Below are 21,812 nucleotides of genomic sequence, written 5' to 3' on the forward strand. Positions count from 1 at the left end.
AAAGCGCATTCGCAAACCGTTTGAAAACTAGTATTATAGCCAATATTCAACACATCGATATTGAATCATTCTTGAAAGATGCTTGCAATTTGTTTGCAAGACATGTCAAAAGTATTTTAAGAGTGAATAATGCTTGTAAAATTAATGCTGTACTATCATGCAAATTTTTGAAATATTCAATTAACCAAGATAAATTGGAAAAGTCTTTTGACACAAAGTATTTTACTATACGAAATATTGAAGTATACCCCTCAAACGCTCTCAAGAAATAGTTTGATGATAATATTAAAAGTCCATTATTAAACGAGGTGGAGGAATTTGAAAGTAATGAGTCAGGATGGTCCTTGGATTCTATTATTAATCTTCAAATTAATACCAATAAATTAAATCCAATGCGAAATGGAAGTTCTTATATACCTCTACCAAAATTTTTAAAAAACAAGCATGCTTGTATCAATGTAGAAAATAATGATAAGAAATGTATTATATGGGTATTCTTAGCAGCTTTATGTAAAATTGAATATACAAATCATCCTCAAAGAGTAAATCATTACATATCACACGAGAATAAACTCCATTTGAATGGTATATCATATCCAGTCTCTTTGAATCAAATTTCAAAATTTGAAAAACAAAACAGCATATCAATCAATGTGTTTGGTTTAGAGGGTAAAAAAATTATTCCTCTTTATCATACAGATGAAAAAAATTAAATCATGTCAATCTTTTATTGATAAATGATGAAATATCAAATAATTACCACAATTTAGGAAGCAGTTTATTGCGCTGCAAAACTAAAAAATTTATTGGATATTTACCAACGAAACACACGTGTGTAACCACCTGAGATGATTGTTTAATTTTTTTACAACGGGTTGGCTCTAAAATTAGATTAAAAAAATTTTTGCTGAACAAAATGGAGAGTGCTAATAATAACATAACTAAAAAATTTATTTGTGATCAATGTTTGCTGTAAACAAATAAATAAGTGTAGTGTAAAGATGCCAGAAAAAGGTTCAGTATCTATAGAGACTGTGAATGCCTATTGAAAAAACCAAAAGTTGATGAGCAAGATGTTCATAAAAATACCATTACCATTCAACACCACGAAATGTTTATCATATGCTACTACTTGAAATGTAGTTATGATGACAGTTTATCGAGATATAATTCTTATCGCGGGCCTGAGCCATCGAAATGGTTTGCAGAAGAGTTAAAAAATATTTCTTATTACATAAAAAATATTTATGATGATCCAAAACCTATGAATGATCTTACGCTAGAGGAAATCACTCAATTCGAGGCAACAAATGTATGTCATATTCGTGAAAAATTAATTAATGAATCAATGAAAGTTCATAACCATTGTCACTTGACAAAAATATATCGAGGTGCAGCACATCAAAGTTGCGATCTGAACTATCAAGATTCTCGTATAGTACCTGTAGTTTTTCATAATCTTAGTGGTTATGATGCTCATTTTATTATTCGTGATATATCCAATCACTTTTCTGAAAATATTGAAATTTTAGCTTTGTCGAAAGAAAAGTATATTGCATTCACAAAGTCTGTTGCAGACACTGGAATCGCATTACGATTCATTGATTTATTCAAGTTTATGGCTTCGTTACTTGACAAATTGGCTTCTTGTTTGGGTAGTTGAAATTATGAATTCAGAATTTCAAGATACTGAAGAAGAAAAAATAAATTTGTTGACGCAGAAAGGAGTGCTTCCATATGAATACATCGATTGCCGGGACAAACTTGAAGAAATCAGCCTGCCTGAAAAAAATACTTTTATAGTAGTCTCACTGATTCAGAACTATCGGATGCTGATTACGATCATGCCCTCCAAAGTTTGGAAAGCATTCAACAAAAAAATTTATGTGAATATTGCGATTTGTACATGAAAATCGATATTCTATTACTCGCAGAAGTTTTTGAACAATTTCGCGAGCAATGTCTAACAGCGTATGGTCTAGATCTAGCCCACTATTATACAACTCCAGGTTTTTCATGGGATGCAATGCTCAAGTTTACAAAGATATCATTAAGACTTTTGACGGATATAGATATGTATTTATTTATAGAATCAGGTATTCGTGGTGGTTTGGTGCTCAATCAATGCTCAGGTTGATATGGTGCAGCTAACAACAGATATATGAAAGAAAAATTTGATAGTAGCGTAGAAGAGGAGTACCTTATTTATCTAGACGCTAATAACTTGTATGGATATGCGATGACACAATATTTGCCATGAGATAAAATTTACTTTCTACAGGTCGCAGATGATGCTCCAACAAGTTATATTTTAGAAGTCGATTTAGATTATCCGCAATCGATTTACGATGAGTATAATGATTTTCTATTTTACCCAGAGTACATCAAGCTTCATGGTTCTACGCATGAAAAATTATGTGCTACTCTTATGAATAAGAGAAATTATGTGATACATTATCGAGCTCTTAAACAAGCTGTTGAACATGGACTCAAGCTTGTAAAAATTCATAAAAGTTGAAGTAGAACAGTGGCACGAGGCCGCCGTTCAGTCTATTCTCTTTCCTCAAGCATTTTCGATGTATAATAAAAATATGGACGGAGTAGATGTTCATGTACAAACACTGCAGCAGAGTAATGCCATCTGTTAGGAGTAGAAAATGGTCGTGGTGTTTATTTATTTCACTTATCCAAGCATCCTTATTTAATTCTTTAGTTATTTATAACAAGCTACACCCTGATGAACGAAAAGGTATAAAAGATATTGGAGAAGAAGTTATTGAATATTATCTTGATAAATTCAGCAATAAACGTAGTAGTAAACGAAAGAGATCTAGCGATTGCACCATTTACAAACACGAGATAAAACATGGTAAAAAACGAATGTGCTGTATCGCCTTGTGAAATAAGAACTGAATTTTACTTTCAAAAATGTAGTATGCCCTTATGTCAACCACACAAAGAAGAACACAGAAAAAAACGAATAGGAAATTGATCAGATTGTTAAGAAATTAAAAAAAAATTCATCGTTGTTATTTTCCTATAAATCGATAGGCGCAAACATCCCTGTACAGGTGATTGTTTCTTGTCGTTTTATACTAATAAAATGTAATCTGGAAAGAAAATGTTACAGAGGTTTCCGCCGTTATTCTTCCGGTAAAATCGACTACCGAAATTAGATTTAAAAAATAATGACTTATGGTAATGTGTTAAAATAACTTTTTATAAACAATTGCAAATGACAAAAGAAAAAACATTGTTACTTTTTTTTTGCTGATGCCTCGTTTCCAGTAGTTTGGTTCTACCTTAGCCAGTTTGAGCCTAGGCCTAAACAGGTTTGAAGAATTTGAGGAAAAATTGAAATCTGAACTTTTGGCGACGTTGTGTGTCAAAAATTTATTTTTCGAATCAAAAACCTAATAAATTCATATGTAACAAATTTCTTTGAAGGAAAAAAAAACTTTCCGTTTAAGATAATACTATTTAAAAGAGGTGTGTAAAATTTGGATTATATTGGTGCATTAGTTTTTGAGGTGTCATCTCCACCAACTTAAAAAATACCGCTTTACGAAAAAGGCATTTAAAGTTTAATTTCAGAAAAAAACGATTTTTTCGAACTTACATAGAATCATCGGTATCACGCCCATGAAGCGATTTTCCTTTTGTATGAGCTATGTCTAAAGCCTCTTTTTGCTTACGTTTAAGTTGAATTGAATTTTACTTTAGAAGTTGTATCAAACGTAAAATCTGATTCACATAGGTGGGGCAGATCAAAGTGGAAAAATTGCTCTTCCTTTTAATATATAGCTCGGATCGACTTCAAACTTTCAGAGAGAACTGTCGCTGAGTTTTACTTTAAGTTGAAACAATAAAAAAATTGATTTATTTTATCATATTAAACGCAATCAACTTAATCTCTTCAATTCTATGTATTTTTAAATATTACGTTAAATATTTTTTATTTGTAGGGTTACGGGATATAATTCAGAATTTGTGATTATGAAGGATATGGCTACTAAGATTGCCGAATTGAAGTTTGAGGCACCTTTAGCATGTTTTGAAGAAGAAGATACTTCAGCAATCAAAAATAGAAATATTTTTTCAGGTACGTATGTATTGAAAACAGTAACTAATATTCAACAGTTTATCGACTGTTTCGGAACTCAGTAGACTGTGGATAAGTGTTAAAATGTATCATCGAAATTACTTTCCTGTTCTAAATTTAGTTTCTTTCAATTAATTTACTAACGGCTGGATGACGAAAACGTAATCCGTTTATATTTCCAATTCCCCACCAAGCTAGGAAGTGCTAATGGATTGTTCTCTCCATTTTTCCATATAACTATATATATATTATTGATTTACAATGTTACTAGGAAATATTTGTCTTGAACTAGAAAAAGTACAGTGTCTGTGGTAACAATGGGATTTCGGTAAAATACAATCCCTTCGTAAAATAAAGAATTAAATAAAAGAGGAGAATTTTTATTCGAACAATGATTTTTCGAAGTTATGAAGAAGCGCGAACATTCTAAATATATTTATATATTTTTCATTTTACTTTCATTTGTAATCAATTTTGGATGAAATTGAATATAAATTTTTTAAATAATTTCCTTTTATCATCTATTAATTATTTAATAATATTGATAATATGAATATTATAAGTTTATACCATAATAATATTATATATATAATTAATAAAATAAACTAACTGAATCATTGGGGAACCCGAACATTTAGGGAACTAATTTGACTTCCCAATTTCCAATGAGAATTCGATATTGGAATAGAAAATTTTTCATGTTATTTGCATAAAAATGCGCATTGAAAACATTATTTTGCAAATTATTTTGAATGCACATTTAAAAAAATATTAGTTTTATAAATTATTTATCAGATATATGATGCTCTTGTTAAATGATGTAACCACTTTTATTAGTAGGATTACGTATCATAATGATAAATTAAATTTTTTATTGTGTAATCAACCTTCAAATTTGTGAAGAAACAAAATGTTATTACAACAAATACTATTATCTTTCTAAAAAGAAAAAATTGTTATTAATGTTCCATATCTAAAATTTTTATACGGGAATATACTTAAAAAGTTAAAAAAACACAAGATCAAGTAAATGAGTAAAAAACTTCCAATTGATTTTCACAGAATAATAAAAAGTGATTTATAGGATTATTTTTTCTTTCTTCATTCAGCGTTTGATCCCGGAGGAGAGTGTACGTGTTCACATTGAGCTCTACTCGTAAAGCTAAAGTATTAGCTAATCAAGTGAAGTGACTAACCAAGTTAATAAAAATTTATCTTTAAAAGACATAATAAAATTAAAGTAATGTTCAAATTGGCTACTCAGACAGGAAATGCAATATTTACCTATGTCTAAAATGACACCGACGTGTGGAAAACTGTAAACAGCAAAAGACAATAAACTAGCCCAACCAACCAAATACCAAGAAAGTAACGGTAAGTCGAGTTATCGGATTACTGACTAAGTCAATCCACCAAGTCTGCGGTTCTTTGTGTTAATCAAAATTAAGATGTGAATATCGTAAACAAAGAAGTCAACTCATTAAAAAATAAAACTTAAATCTTTGTATACAATCTAGACAATATAATTTGTTAGCTGGCCAAAAGCGTTAAGGGCATGGGGTAAAAAAAATAAAAATACAATTAACAATGGCAGAAAAATATCTACCTCTGAATTTGAAACCTGAATAATAATCTGCCATCATATGTTTATCCCAAATACCCAGCTATCTCTGTTTCATAACTTTAATATTCTAATGGCATCTTTCGCTCTGCTTCACTAAAGTCTCCAAGATTCTCCAGGAAAAAATCGAGATGTGAATCAAGGTAGTGTATTTTATAATTCATCAAATAACCAAGATTTTTGTAAGCTTTCAAAATTGTGGTAACGATGTTTTTATTTTTGGGATCTCTATTATTGCCTAAGGATATATGATTTTAGCTCTATTCTTTGAATTGAATCCATCTACATAAGTTAAAAAAAGTAACAGTCATCTATATGATTCCGAGATTCCTGGCAAATGATAGAACGTGAATCGTTTCTTTACTTTCATTACCTTTATGCCATTGACTAAGGAATGTCGCACAATAAATCAATCAGCATTTGGATAGCAACATTTATGTATATTTCTAAAATGATTTGTGAAAGTTTTTCTATATTTTTTCAATACGAATTCTCCATAACAAAAACAGAAAACATTCGTATCATTGAAAAACATTTTGTATGCAGTCCAATAACAGAAACAAAACACCATATGAAGCAAAACGTGACTTGAGAAACGATTGTGAATGTATCGGTTAGTGAATAGATCTTAGAATCGAGTAAAGAATGGAAAAACTGAACAAAGATTAGTTTAGTAAAAGTTGTAGGAAAATGACTAGAAGTAGCTCTGAAAATAACTGATTGAAGAGTAGTTCTGAAAGCAATTAATTGGACAGTAGTTCTTAAAAGAACTAATTGAAAAGTAGTCCTGACAACAACTGATACAAGACTAATTTTAAAATAACTGCAAGAATCAAAAGCTTTCGGCTTAAAGTTTTGATGTTAAAACTTGAGGATTGAGACCTTCGTGGTTAAGGGCTTGAGGTTTAAGAGCGTTAGAATTTAAGGGTTTGAAGTTAAAGAGCTTAAGGGTTAAGGGTTTGAGGGTTAGGAGTTTTGGGAGTTAAGGGCTTCAGATTCAGTTGGAGATCAGAGGTGTATGAGATTAAGGGCTTAGGTTGTGACTATGTCTATAAAGGCATTTAGATTGTTTTTTTTTCGAATTTACTAAAAATCCTGGCGTGCTGGAGCAGTTCTGAGTAAATATTCGTGATCAGTGACTCAGAAAATATACAGTGTACCTATGAAAGTTCAAGTAAACTACGAAAAAAATTTTGTGGTCTTGTTTAATTCATCACTCATCAGAGTATCTTTGCCGCAATAAATTTTGAAGTTGAAAAGTTACCCATCAAAACTGCATAGAGCCTAGAGCTTGATTCCAAATCTCACCGGTTTACCTTTAACTGTTATGTACTGTATGAACTGTTTCAGAGATGATCTAACATAGAACTTCAGCATCATCTCATCTATAGATAAGGCATTAGAAAAAATTTCGAAATAAATCAGTTTTTGTCTAAAAACATTTGTCATGGATCTTATGCGACATACGTTATCAGTAACAGTTGCATTGCGAGGGTGATAAAATTTTTTTTTTGACTTTATGTCTTCGAATTAATTTTGAAATATAACATTTTGAATAAGGTCAGCTTTCAGACGTGGATTTTGTGACCAAATAGATAATGTAATAATCTCAACAAATACTTGAAGATCGTCTGAATATATCTCATAACCACTGTTCTCCTTTCTGCAACCAATGATATTCTTTTGTAATTTTGGTGAAAAGAAATATTTAAATAATTCTGTAGGTGAGTTCTTGATAATTGCTGCCTTGTCGGTCCCTTTCAGAATAAATTCATTCAAAAAAGCTGTAGAACACCGAAATCCATCATCGACCGAATAGCATACAAATGGTTAGATCTTACTTTTTCTAGGAACTTTATAATTATCATGTACATCATAATACGATTCGGTTACAAATCGTGAATGATCACAAAGGTCAATCATTCAATGGTCAAATTGATAACCACTCAGACCGGAGGTGACAAGATCACTCATAATAAAAAAAAACGAAAACTAAAAAATCGTAAGCGGCAAAAGACAAAGAAACAGCCGTGAAAACCAAATGAAAAACAAAAAGCGACAAGCACAATTATCAGATCACTGGCTAAGTAATACAAGAAACCGGTATGAAATACTTGAAGAAAATAAAGAAAATAACGAAAATCATAGTGAAGAAGAAAACAACAAAGCAAATAAGTTAGAAAGCAAATCTATTAATATTTTGATAGCAACATATGTAGATGATACAGCAATTTTAACAGTACACCCAGAGGCAACAATAGCAAGCAAAACGTTACAAAACTACATAAAAAATTATCTTCAGAATTGGTTTAACTCCTGGAGAATAACAGTAAATAAAAGCAAATCAATACATACGATATTCACACTTCGAAAAGATATCTGTCCTCCTATCAGATCAAACGATAAATATAATTCGCCAAGCAATCAAGTGAAATATCTAGGTACTCACCTAGAAAGAAGACTTACACGGAAAGAACATACATTTATTAAACGTAAATAGTTGGGTCTAAAATGGAGGAAAATATACTGGCTCATCGGATCGGAATCGGAGCTGTCAATGGAAAATAAACTGCTGCTATAAAAAGCTATACTTAAATCAGTTTAGACATATGGCTTTTAACTATGGAGTGCTGCTTCTAACTCGAATATCGAAATCTTGGGAAGACTTTGATCGAAAGTCCTACGTAATATAGTATGGGCCCCATGATTCGTACCGAATGAAATTATCCGAAATGATTTACAGATACCTAAAGTTAAAAAAGAAGATGAAAAATTCTATGCAAAATACGAGGTGTGATCAAAAAGTAAGGTGAATTTTGAAATTTAGCGGGCTACGTCCGTTCGATCTTCGACTTTTTTATTTGGTTATGTCGGTACACTCGTCTAGAACATACGTTCCAAATTTCAGCTTTGTAGTATGTTTGGTTTGTTTGTGAGAGGCATCAAGGTCAGAAGTGTTTTGCGTGCTCCACGATTTGCTGCTGTCAAAAAACATGGATCAAAGAGTTTGCATTAAAATTTGTGTGAAAAATGGAATCAAATGTTCCAAAACACTTGAAATGCTGAAAGTGGCATACGGTGAGTCTACTTTAAGCCAAAAAAATGTTTACAAGTGGTATAAACTCATCCAAGAAGGCCAAGAAGACACCGACGACGAACCTCGTTCTGGACGCCCCAGCACATCAACAACTGATGAGAATGTTGAAGAAGTGAAGAAAATAGTGTTGGGAAATCGTCGAATTACCATTAGAGAAATTGCTGATGATATTGGCATCTCATTTGGTTCGTGCCAATCAATTTTGACGAGTGTTTTAGACATGAGACGTGTGTCAGCGAAGTTTGTTCCGAATGATCTGCTCAATTTCGACCAAAAGAAACGTCGCATGAGCATCGCCCAAGAGCTACTGAATGACGTCAACGATGATCCAGATTTACTCAACAGGGTTATAACAGGTGACGAAACATGGGTATACGGTTATGACGTCGAGACTAAGACTCAATCGTCCCAGTGGAGGCATTCTGGATCACCAAGACCAAAAAAAGCACGCCAAGTTCGATCAAATGTAAAGGTTTTGCTTACAGTTTTCTTTGACTGCAGGGGCGTGGTGCATCATGAGTTCTTGCCACAGGGTAGAACAGTAAATAAGGAATATTACCTGCAAGTTATGCGCAATTTGCGCGAAGCAATCCGCCAGAAACGTCCGAATTTGTGGAAAAATAAAAATTGGCTTTTGCACCATGATAACGCCCCTGCTCACACATCGTTGCTTGTGCGCGAATTTTTGGCTAAAACCAACACAGTAACGATGCCACAGGCACCGTATTCCCCATATCTGGCCCCCTGTGACTTCTTCTTGTTCCCAAAACTGAAGAGGCCCATGAAAGGACGGCGTTTTGCCACGATTGAGGAGATAAAGACGGCATCGAAGGATGAACTAAACAAGATCACAAAAAATGATTTTTTGAAATGCTTTGAGGATTGGAAAAAGCGTTGGCACAAGTGCATTATATCTGAGGGGGATTACTTTGAAGGAGATAAAATAAAAATTGATGAATAAATAAATATTTTTTCAGAAAAATAAAAATTCACCTTACTTTTTGATCACACCTCGAATAATTCCAGTCTTCAAAGCCATCCAAATAAGCTTGTCATCAAAATGCTCAAGACATTCATCGCCAACATCAGACTGAAGAAACATAAAATAATGAATGAGCAAATAAATTGTTATAATTATTTCAAACATACTGTGAAACAAAGATAGTAAACTCATTGGAGTATACTGATGTTTATTATTTGTATGTTTATTATATGTATATACATATAATAGGCCGGCTTAAGTTTTTGCGTCTTCCCTCTGAGTTGCCATGCTGCTTCTGGTAGCAAACGTTTAGCTGATAAACGTTTATCGTATACAAGCAAGCGTTTATCAGCTAAACATTTGCTACCAGAAGCAGCATGGCAACCCAGAAGGAAGACGCAAAAAGCCAAGCCGGCCATAACCTCTCTTTCCAAGAAATCTGTCAAAAGTCTAGAAACGAGCTGGGGAAAGTTATTCCAATAATTTTTCGACGAGAAATTGAAAAAGATGGCCGCTGCTCGAGGCAAAGGTTTCTTACCCGTTGTAAGCAAACCGACTAGTAGATGTACGTCACCAGGAAAGTAATCGAGGAGTAAAAATACGTCCACACGGAGAACTTTAACCGAGTCTTTTAGAGGAGATCGAAGGAGTGGATGGCAGAACGGATTGCGAAACAAAGCACGAACACCGAAGAGCGATAAGAATAAGGATCAATTGCCTGGTCCTGCAAAGAAGCTCTTGTGTTAAGGGTGTAGTTGGCCCGACTACAGAAAACGTGACTGCCGGAGTGCTTGAAGACAAAAATGAGGAAGGAAGCAAGTAGATGAAGTCCCTACTGCTTCACTAAACAGCCGGACCTTGGAAATTGATGGTGACACAGGAGTAGTGCAAGCTCCGCGTATCGAAGTAGCTGATTCAGTGCTAGCCACGAGAAGCTCAAATGATCCGCAAACGCAGGGCGATGGAGTTACTGTAGCAAGTGCTTTAGTTAATTTCAGGTGGTAATTGGCCGTACACAGTGAGTCATTGACATTTCAAGCGTTATACCATACTGGACCCTCGCGCATGGTCCTTGATTCTCGAGATTTACAGGTACCGGCAGCGCTAAATCGCCGTGTAAACTAGTAAGGGTCGAGCAGCACGTAATGTAGTGCCGTCGTCGGTTACTGTGTGTCTATACTAGGCATCGTAAAATTACGTTTTAGATAAACAGAGGTAATTTATCTCATTAGTATTCTCATCTTTAAAAAGGCCGATGCAGAGTGTACTCTTGGAGTTGACTATATTTGTTCTTTCGCAGACGTCCTAGACTTGAAAATGAATATATTTCGAACTGAGGATGAAAGTTAAGAAATATCTCTGATACTCTCATTTTTGCGTACAGAGGAAGCAATGTCACTGGTCTCCTTGGTTATAGCACATGCCATAGTCAGCGCGAAGACATGAGAAAGGTGATTATTGATTATTGCTGCCGATGTATTCGTGTGAGCAGATAGGTTGCACTATTTGGATCCAACACGACATTGATATCGGTAAAGTGAGTCCGATAAAGCAACGTTATTATCCCATTTCTCCAATAATTGAGAACAAGATGCATGAGTAAGTGCGCAACATGATAGAGACCAATATAATTCGTAAATCGACCCCAGTAGTCATGGTGCATTAACCAGATGGCTTATACAGGTTCTGTATTGGTTACCGGATGGTGAATGCAGTATATTGCATTAGCGTATGTCTATTGCTTTACCAGCAAGTTGCAGCACGCGAGATACATTATGAATCTCGATTGCTCGGGTGTATTTTTACAAATTCCTTTGACCCAGTTATCAATTCCGATCACAGCATTCACTCAAACAATTCCAGGCACGAAATTGTTTGAGTTCATCAGGATACCGTATGGACTCGCAAGTGGACCTGCGATATTTCAGTCATTCGCAGACAAGATGATCAGCCAGAAAGCTACAGGAGTTGTACGTTCTTAAGAGCTAAATGGCGGTGTTAGAGAAAGAAAACTCCAGTCATCCTCTTTTAGCTTCTTGCTAACAGCGGGCTGGCAAATTTGCTAGAAGTAAGCCCGGCTACCATGCTAGGCAGGAAGTCTCGGCCAACCAGCCGTGCGGGAAATCGAACGGCCCTCGCCTGGATCTTCGATTGATAAGATTCTGCAGCAACTGCGATCTCACCGGAGTATACAAGAATGAAGACTATTCCAACTGTGCCCAGCACTGGAAGTGAGTCTAAGTACACCTGGCCCAGTACTCTTATAACGATTAAGAGTACTGCCCACTTTGCGTCGATGCGTTTTAATATAATCAAGCTATTAGAACTACTTCGTTTTGTTTGTAACGTGATTGACGAACAGAAAAATCATCCGTGATCATGTTATGTGAAGATAAATTATGCGTTGACGGCATGAATTCTTTTGTATTTTGAATAAATAAAACTATTTATTATTTTTCTATGAAGAGTAGTCCCTTTATAGCCGAGAGAGAGAGAAGTAGCTTTCAAGTTAGTTCACCCGTACAAAGTGTTTTGACCGGGAGGATATAACAAGTAAGATTACTAACTTATTATATCTTTCTTTAATTTATTTAATAATTATTATTAATTAATAAATATAATTATATTTTATAATTATTTTGTACGATGCTAAATTTATGCATTTATGCTCCGGCACGAGGTAAGTGAGAGGAAGAAAGAGATGCGTGTACGCAGTGATATGCTCTAAGTGTGAGAGTGAGACATATAGAGAAAGAGAGAGAGAGAGAGAGGCAGACGTAGTCTCATGGCATTCGAGTAATCGCGCGCACAGCTTAGCTGTTACGAACACAACGTTAGGAAAAGGCCTGTGAAACTCGACAATCTTGACTCTGATCTTCAAGACGATACTCGCATATATACTCTTGTAGGACTTTTGTAGGAATCTTTGCCGGCTTTTTTGATAAATCAGCTCCTTTTTGTTTGACCTTGATCTCCTGGCTTGAAGCAAGTTGTGCCAGACTGTGGTGCTGTGGTATTACACATAATTATCTATTTTACGAGGATTTTTCCGTGTTTTTTTCAGCGCCTATGCATTTGGCAGAGCTTTGGCTTGCTACCCGTGACAAAGAGCGTAGACGCACCCTCTATGAGTACCCGTTCGATCTCTCACAGTCTCGCTTAACTCAACACTCTCTCTTTTACGCCGCTTTAGAATTTGTTTATTATTATTAAAGCCCATTATTATCATATACGTTCATTAATTTCGTACGCCTGTTATTTTGCGTTAGCCTATATTCGCTTATAGTTATATTTCGCGCTTTTCAGCTTTTTTAACAAATTCATGTCGTTCCAGTCACCTAGCAGACGCCGTGAACCTAACCTGTAGATCCACCCCTATACATTCTTATACTTATACATATAAAATATATATATATTTTTTATGTAACTTGGGTGAACCGGGCTTAATCCGCGTTACAACATGTAGTTACAACTCCGAGGGTTGTAACCCTTATTTTTTCCATTAGAAAAATAGTTTTATGAAAAAAATCAGAATTCTGCACAAAACTGAGTGACATTGTATAGAGATGTAATATCTGGAGATATCAAAACATATTTCAGTACAAAGTATTTTAGTCCTAAGATTTTACACCTAATAAATGGGATAAATCAATTACTCTACTTACAAGGAACTCTTACGAGGTGTCCGCCTCTGATTTTTATGTAACTATAATATATATACAGTGTGTCTAAAAAGTGACACACTCCAACAATTTGCCTAATAAACTGTTATTTTGAAAGAGTCACGGTTATTCTATGGGGAATTATTCACTAAAAATCGATTGGTGACCTTGAATTTGACCTTCAGCGTGTCATTCAATGATATTTCAAAGTCAACTTTGTTTTTTGGAATAGAAACCCTTATTGTGGACAATGGCAATCGTGAGAGCGGGAAATTTTACATTTAAAAATGTATTTAGATTATTTATGGGTTATAGAGTCATTGGGTTATAGAGTCATTGGGTCATTGGATCATAGGATCATTGGATCATTGGGTCATTAGGTCATAAGGCCATTGGGTCATGGGGAGCCAATTGTCTAGTTTTGAGAACGGCAATCAAGAAAGCAGGAAATTTACGTTTAAATTTGTACTCAAGTTATTGGGTCATTGGATCATAGGGATCCAAGCCTCTAGCTATAAGAACGGGAATCGAGAGAGCGGGATATTTTACGTTTATCATTATACTGAGATTTTGGGCTAACGAACACCTTTAAGATTAGCTGATGGTTTTTAGATTTGATCCAAGTATGCGCTATGTACACGTGACTTTTAAGGTCATTAGTTTTACACTTATCATTACCCAAGAATAATGACGTGGAAACAGTAAATTCTGTTCCTTTTAGAGTGCTCAATTTGTCTGAGGCCGTTTACGCTTCACGATAAAGATGCTAGATTTGTGTAAGTTCCTCAGAATCTAACTTTAAAATATTAATATATTGAAGATGCATATAATATCACCCGCAAGGACTCTCAAGAGTATAAAATTAGTAAATCTTCTGTATGCAACCTACTCAAAAAGCAAAATTCCATCCTTACAAAGAAAAACGTGTTCACAAATTAAATGAATACGATTTCAATTGTCGCGTTGAATTTTGTGAAGGTATAATGGCATACATAGATGATGATCCTATCTTTCCATCCAATATAGCCTTTTCAACTAAAGCAATTTTCAAACTTGATGGAACATTGAATAGACATGATTCCAGATAATGGTCAGACGAAAATTCTCAGTGGATGCAAGAAGATAAATCACAGTATACGCAGAAATGAAATATTTAGACAGAAATAATTGACAACAGAATCATCGGACAATTTTTCATTTATGGTACCTTGAATGCTTAAAAGTATGAAACTTTGCTTCGAAACCAAATAATTCTTGCTATTATAGACAGATAGCTGGAGGCTATTTCGAAGAGATATGGTTTCAGCAGGCCGGTGAACCAGCTCGCTATGTAAGAGACGTTCGCGCTTACTTAGATGACGTTTTCTTTGATTCGGTGGATAGAACGAAGGGGCACAATTGAATGACCGGCCAGAGCACTTGACTTGCCGGTGTTACGTCTCGTGCATCAACTACGAATAGCTAATGAATGAGACGTTCCAATATGTTGACTAGTGGTCGGATATGTCTCACTTATAATAAATATATGTGGAAATATATGTCTTATAATTGTACTACCTTGATAATCGTAGCCTTTAATTGTTGATAAAATGTAGCAGGCTCTAACTGCTTGTTGGATTGTATGAATGTAGCAGGCTCTAACTGCTTGTTGAATTGAATAAATGTATCAGGCTCTAACTGCTTGTTGAATTGAATAGGATAGGTTGTTGAATAATACTTGCACGATATTACTTTGTAACAGTCGCGAGTTTATTAAGTAAAATGATCATCAATTGTCGGACCGGTGTGTACGGAGTTGAGTCTTACAGGTACTTATTGACTGACTGACGGACTACTGATCAACTGCTGAGAGTAATTTGTTCATTGCTTTTTATATCTTTTATAGTTCTTTTCAGGTCAGTATTTCGATATTGTGTGACATTTTGTTTTCGCTGATTATAAATTCTTGCGTTTTGGTGACTTAGTTTCGGAGTGTGTTTCGACATCTTTTTGCTGTCGTGTGAATAGCTTAGCAGTTTTGAATGTGCATATGTTACAAAAAGGATGCGTCGTAAGGCTTAATTTCGGAGAGTCATTTACCTCGCGTTTAATTAGCTTTTTGCTGACGTGCGAATAGTTTAGTAGCTTTGAATTTCGCAATTGTTCATTTTATAAAAAGGATGCGTCATAAGACGTAACACCGGCACTAGACTACTTTTATTGGGGTTATCTTAATGATAAGGTAATCAAAACAAAACCCCGAAATTTTGATGATTTACGACAAAGGATAGTAGATGAAACAACCCTTATTTCCACTCAAATGAATCAATATGCTGTTGAGGCTTTTTATCATCTAAGGTAAATTGAGAATAATTTGAAATAAAATACTGTACTGGTTAATGTTAATTATCAAATACAAGAGAGAGGGGATCGACGTAAATCTAGCACGTGGAATGTAAGAGGCAAGGCGACTCACGTAAATTAAGCACCCCAATGGGAATAGATTTTACTACGTCTACGTCATTGTTCCTCGGTAATGTTAAATAAAAAACTAATGATCTTGAAGGTTGTGTGTAATCAGCCTATACTTGGATCAAACCTAAAAACTATCAGTTATTAGTAAAGGTCTTCGTTGACTTGAAACCTCAGTACAATGTTAAACGTAAAATTCCCCTCCCTCTCGACTGCCGTTCTCAAACTAGACGCTTGGATCTCCATAACCCTATGACTCTATAACCTTATGACCCAACGACCCAATGACTTAATAATCTAGGTACAATTTTAAACGTAAAATTTCCCTCTCTTGATTGTCGTTCTCGAAACTAGAGGTTTCGATCTCTATGATCTATAACCTAAATACATTTTTTAATGTAAAATTTCTCGCTCTTTCAATTGCTGTTGTTCAAAAATAGGGATTTCTATTTAAAATACAAAATTGACCTTGAAATATCATGGCAGGACACGCTCAAGGTCAAATTCAAGGTCATAAATCGATTTCTCGTGAAAAGTTACCTATAGAATGATCTTGACCTTTTCAAAATGCCATAAACTACGCAAATTTTTGAGGTGTTTCGTTACTTTTTGGACACCCTGTACATTGTAGAACGAAAAAATAAGATATATGAATGAAGACATCCCTTAATTTCCTTTTCTTAATATATTACGAACGCTAAATTATGTGTTATAAAATGGCAGTTCTGTGACAATTGTTTGTACTGTTATAACGAGTTTGAAGTTTAAATAAACTTTTTAGTACAATCGTTCAAAATTCATCCTTTGTTTCCTTCATAACTAAATAAAAGAAGAGAAAGTAATTTTCCTGCAGCATTTATTGTCGGTTGTATCGTATAGGTGTGAGTGTGGGTTGTTGATTGAAGAACACACTTAACTTTTTTTTCTTTGTGATGTTCGTATCACTTACAATTTATTTAATAGTTCGTACTCTCTTGGTCTTGTCGCGTTAATGAGTAAGAATTCGTTTCTTTTCAAATTTACTCTAATTATTAATATGAAATCAATCAGAAATTATGTATATAAGTATGTAAGTAAAATTTCAAGGAAAGTCAGACTTTGCCCTAGTTTCTTATGGTGCGAATTGTCCCATAAGCAGAGATAAAGTCTTTCTTATAAAGGATATAATTTAGCCCAAGTTTTTTATAGCGCGAAGTGTTCTATAAGTCGAGCATGAATTATAATAGGAAAAGAAAGGATTTGTTAATCAGTTAATTACAATGAGAGAAAGAACTTAGATATTAGCCAAGTTTATTCAATCTTATGCTCTCACTTTGCAAGGCTTTAGTGAATCCCAGCCTGTGCAAAAATCAGTTTATTTATACATAGAATTTCCCGTCTATTTTCTCAGGAGAGTTCTCTTCGAATCTTCGAGAATTATTCATAATTTTTGAGAAATGAATTTTCTAAATTTACAAGTAAATAAATATTAATACTACATTTTAAAAGGTGTAATCTTTACTAAATTAGTTATTGATCGTTTTAGTATGATTTATAATTATCACAAATAGTATCGTCAAAAGTTATTAACTAATGAAGTTAATTAATATAATATTACAATATTTACAATAAAAACAATACTAAAATTTTACATAACTTTATAGTTTATCAATTTTAGAAGTAATTTCTAAAAAGAAATATTCAAATTAGTTAATAACATTTAAATTATAATAAATTTTCATTTGTAACGGTTTTTCATATAATCTTATAATGCCATTACTAGATTAATGAATTAAGATTTATAAATTATAAAGCTGTTATTATTAGACGCGCAGTCGTACCGGAATGCGCGCGGCGAGATCGAAATAATCAATTCTATTAACTAACCGGAGAGCAGGAGAGGACGGGTGTCAGTCAACCAACTTACTAATAGCAACGACAACAATAGATTAACGTTTCAATCATACATGGACTTGTTTATTTATCGTGTAATCTACAACGCTCTTGGCCCGCGCATTTACGCTTAAATAACGTGCGCGACAATCTTATGTATCGTCATTTCGATTGTGTTACCCGCGGTCGCTTATCGAAAATAATAACGTGAAGCTGGCCAGCTTACCTTATGCGATTAGCCGAGCTGCCAGTGGGAGCAGTTCAATGTTCGTAGTTCAACGAATGGCTCAGGTTGCCACTATTCCGCTTAAACGCGAGGCTCTCTCTATCGTCGTGCTGCTTCCGCCAGACGGATTCAGCAAACTTGTGGCTGGTCTCTGATTGCCTCTCAGCTAGCCACTCGAACTCACAGCAAGAAAAACTACCGACAGTCTAATAGTCGCACTCCTTGCGACGTACACACTCACGCACGCTATAGCCGGTGCTAGAGACACTCCTGGATTCGGACACGCTATTCGCGATTTTCAGATAGCTGCACAACGCTAGCGTTAATGCTCCTGGGCTCCTGCATGCTGTTGCCGGTGTCAAAGGCGCTCTCCCACTGGTTCTTTTCTCTCCGCGCGCGTTCCTTCCCATTTCGGACCGAGTTCCCGTTTTCGACTTACCCGGGCCGGTAGGTGTTGCCCTCGCAGGCAGTCGCGCGATCGAAACGGTAGCGCAAACCGGACGTTTACCGTCACAACACAACTTAATGTTTAAAAAAATTATTAATTATTTATTTATTAATAACAGTTATAATTAAACTGTTATTCACGAAACCAATTCTTACTCATGATTTTAAGATATTCTTTATGAATTTGGAGTATTCGCAATTTTCTAATAATTAAGATTTATAATGTAATAAACAAACCAACTTTGCATATTAAAATTCAATATTTTTCAATAATTAAACGCAATTAAAATTATTATAATCTAAAAGTATGTACTAAAATCTATATAAAAAATGCTTTGTTTCATCAAAATTACTTTTAATTAACATACGAGGTGTGATCAAAAAGTAAGGTGAATTTTTATTTTTCTCAAAAAATATTTATTTATTCATCAATTTTTATTTTATCTCCTTCAAAGTAATCCCCCTCGGATATAATGCACTTGTGCCAACGCTTTTTCCAATCCTCAAAGCATTTCAAAAAATCATTTTTTGTGATCTTGTTTAGTTCATCCTTCGATGCCGTCTTTATCTCCTCAATCGTGGCAAAACGCCGTCCTTTCATGGGCCTCTTCAGTTTTGGGAACAAGAAGAAGTCACAGGGGGCCAGATCTGGGGAATACGGTGCCTGTGGCATCGTTACTGTGTTGGTTTTAGCCAAAAATTCGCGCACAAGCAACGATGTGTGAGCAGGGGCGTTATCATGGTGCAAAAGCCAATTTTTATTTTTCCACAAATTCGGACATCTCTGGCGGATTGCTTCGCGCAAATTGCGCATAACTTGCAGGTAATATTCCTTATTTACTGTTCTAGCCTGTGGCAAGAACTCATGATGCACCACGCCCCTGCAGTCAAAATCAAACTAAACTGTAAGCAAAACCTTTACATTTGATCGAACTTGGCGTGCTTTTTTTGGTCTTGGTGATCCAGAATGCCTCCACTGGGACGATTGAGTCTTAGTCTCGACGTCAATACCGTATACCCATGTTTCGTCACCTGTTATAACCCTGTTGAGTAAATCTGGATCATCGTTGACGTCATTCAGTAGCTCTTGGGCGATGCTCATGCGACGTTTCTTTTGGTCGAAATTGAGCAATTTCGGAACAAACTTCGCTGACACACGTCTCATGTCTAAAACACTTGTCAAAATTGATTGGCACGAACCAAATGAGATGCCAATATCATCAGCAATTTCTCTAATGGTCATTCGACGATTTCCCAACACTATTTTCTTCATTTCTTCAACATTCTCATCAGTTGTTGATGTGCTGGGGCGTCCAGAACGAGGTTCGTCGTCGGTGTCTTCTCGGCCTTCTTGGAAGAGTTTATACCACTTGTAAACATTTTTTTGGCTTAAAGTAGACTCACCGTATGCTACTTTCAGCATTTCAAGTGTTTTGGAACATTTGATTCCATTTTTCACACAAATTTTAATGCAAACTCTTTGATCCATGTTTTTAGACAGCAGCAAATCGTGGAGCACGCAAAACACTTCTAACCTTGATGCCTCTCACAAACAAACCAAACATACTACAAAGCTGAAATTTGGAATGTATGTTCTAGACGAGTGTACCGACATAACCAAATAAAAAAGTCGAAGATCGAACGGACGTAGCCCGCTAAATTTCAAAATTCACCTTACTTTTTGATCACACCTCGTATTTTATTCAAATAACAAAAACTATTATATCTAAATCTATCAGTCTGTGACGTCACGCTTCTTATATGGTCATGAAATTATTCTCGTACTAAGAAAATCAAATAATAGGTGAGGTGGCGCCGTTTTATATACTAATTGATGTAAACAGATTGATGAGTTTAACGGTTTGCAGTGATTCAGTGAAATAAGAGACTAGCTCATAGATAGGACCGTTACATCTTCCTTCCTCTGTTAATGTTTGTTCAGAATGAATTTCTAACTCAAATTCATTTTAATCAAAATTTTTGTTATTATTTCCTCCATACTACCGGTTATAATTTCATGTTTTGTCTATTGCAACGGTAGTCGATTCGATCAGTCGATAAGTTCGCGATTTGGTAGCACTCGCGATGCTAGAGCGAACGATTAAGAGAAAGAGGGGGTGCGCGAGAATTCAATTTTCAGTATAGCCTCAGCTGTTCATTAGAAAATCGCCAAAATTTTCTATTGTATTTTTACCGTTTGCCGATTAAAAGTTTATTTGTTTTGGATACGTGCGCGAGTGATAGCGAGGTGTGAGAAAAAAGCAGCTGATCCAGAGCAGTACTGAGGAGTCGGAAAAGCAGCAACCGATCTGGGAAAGAAGGGCAGCTCGGTTGCAGCATCACCCGAGAGCAATAGATATTTGCCAACAACAATTACGGTTGATCACCGTAATTGTACCGCAGGGTAGGTGAACCTCCCTTTTTCTGCGCGACAAATACTTGCGAAAGTATTTTGTCAAACGCGACTGCTATCGAGTTCGCGCCGAGCGTTAGATTTTGTGGCAGAATTTCGGATTCTCTCTCTCTTTCTCCCCATATAATTATAAATCCTATACGCGTGCACAAGTCTTTTGGCCCAACGAAGACTGTAGCTTGTTTTGTTAAACGTCTTGGTTTTATTCGCCGCAGTACGTTATTTCACTTACCTTTAGTTTGACGGATCCGTCACCAGTTATTTTTTTAAATTGATTTCATCTAAGTAATATTGGAAAGGAACATTAGTCTCCGTATACCTAAGAGAAAGCAAGTGTCACAAGTCAGGTGACTTAAGGTGAGTTCAACTCTGTTGGAAAGGAGACATTGGAATGAAAGTATCAAACGTAAAGGCGAATACACGTAAGCTCATACGTGATTAACGAAGCGGTGATTAGCTCTGCATCGTGGGAGATTGTTCTTTAATAAACCCAAGTTGCATCATTAATCCGCCCCGTTACACTATAAATTTGTCTGCTTCATCTTATAGCTTTTTTTGTAATAAATTTATTTATTTTTCTGTCCACTATTCTATACTCTTTCTTAAATATTTATATCCAACAATTTGAAGCTTTAAATCGTACGTCGTGAAAACCGATATTATTCTTGGCTTGTAATGCTCATTTTGCGAAGATCAGTATCATGAATAATATTGTCTACTTATATAGAATCTATAAAATTTTTTAGTGTAAGTTCATAAATTACGTTTAGTTTTTCTATATAATTACCGACTTTATTAATCTAATTTACCCAACAACGCAATAGTCGTTCAGACGATACTTTTTTTATTTTTCTACTTCTGTCTGACAGTATCAATGTGTAAATTTCCCATTTTAGCAGATCTCCAGTATCCAACTGCTTTCTTTTTGTATTCATAACT

The 21,812-nt window shown here is 35.0% G+C and overlaps 1 protein-coding gene across 7 annotated transcripts in view; it reads left to right on the top strand.

The window, feature by feature from the left end:
• The window catches only part of LOC131675570 (fasciculation and elongation protein zeta-2), a 771,588-nt gene that overhangs the window by 371,829 nt on the left and 377,947 nt on the right, over positions 1-21,812 (top strand). For all 7 annotated transcript variants that reach the window (XM_058932684.1, XM_058954818.1, XM_058954734.1 and 4 more), the window contains one exon: positions 3,966-4,102. In XM_058932684.1, the coding sequence (XP_058788667.1) occupies positions 3,997-4,102 (106 nt within the window). In that variant the 5' untranslated portion in view covers positions 3,966-3,996. The remainder of the gene's footprint in view (positions 1-3,965; positions 4,103-21,812) is intronic.

This window comes from Phymastichus coffea, unplaced genomic scaffold (genome assembly GCF_024137745.1).
Source record: "Phymastichus coffea isolate CEN01 unplaced genomic scaffold, Cenicafe_Pcof_1.1 PCOF00001, whole genome shotgun sequence".
Classification (NCBI taxonomy): Eukaryota; Metazoa; Arthropoda; class Insecta; order Hymenoptera; family Eulophidae; genus Phymastichus; species Phymastichus coffea.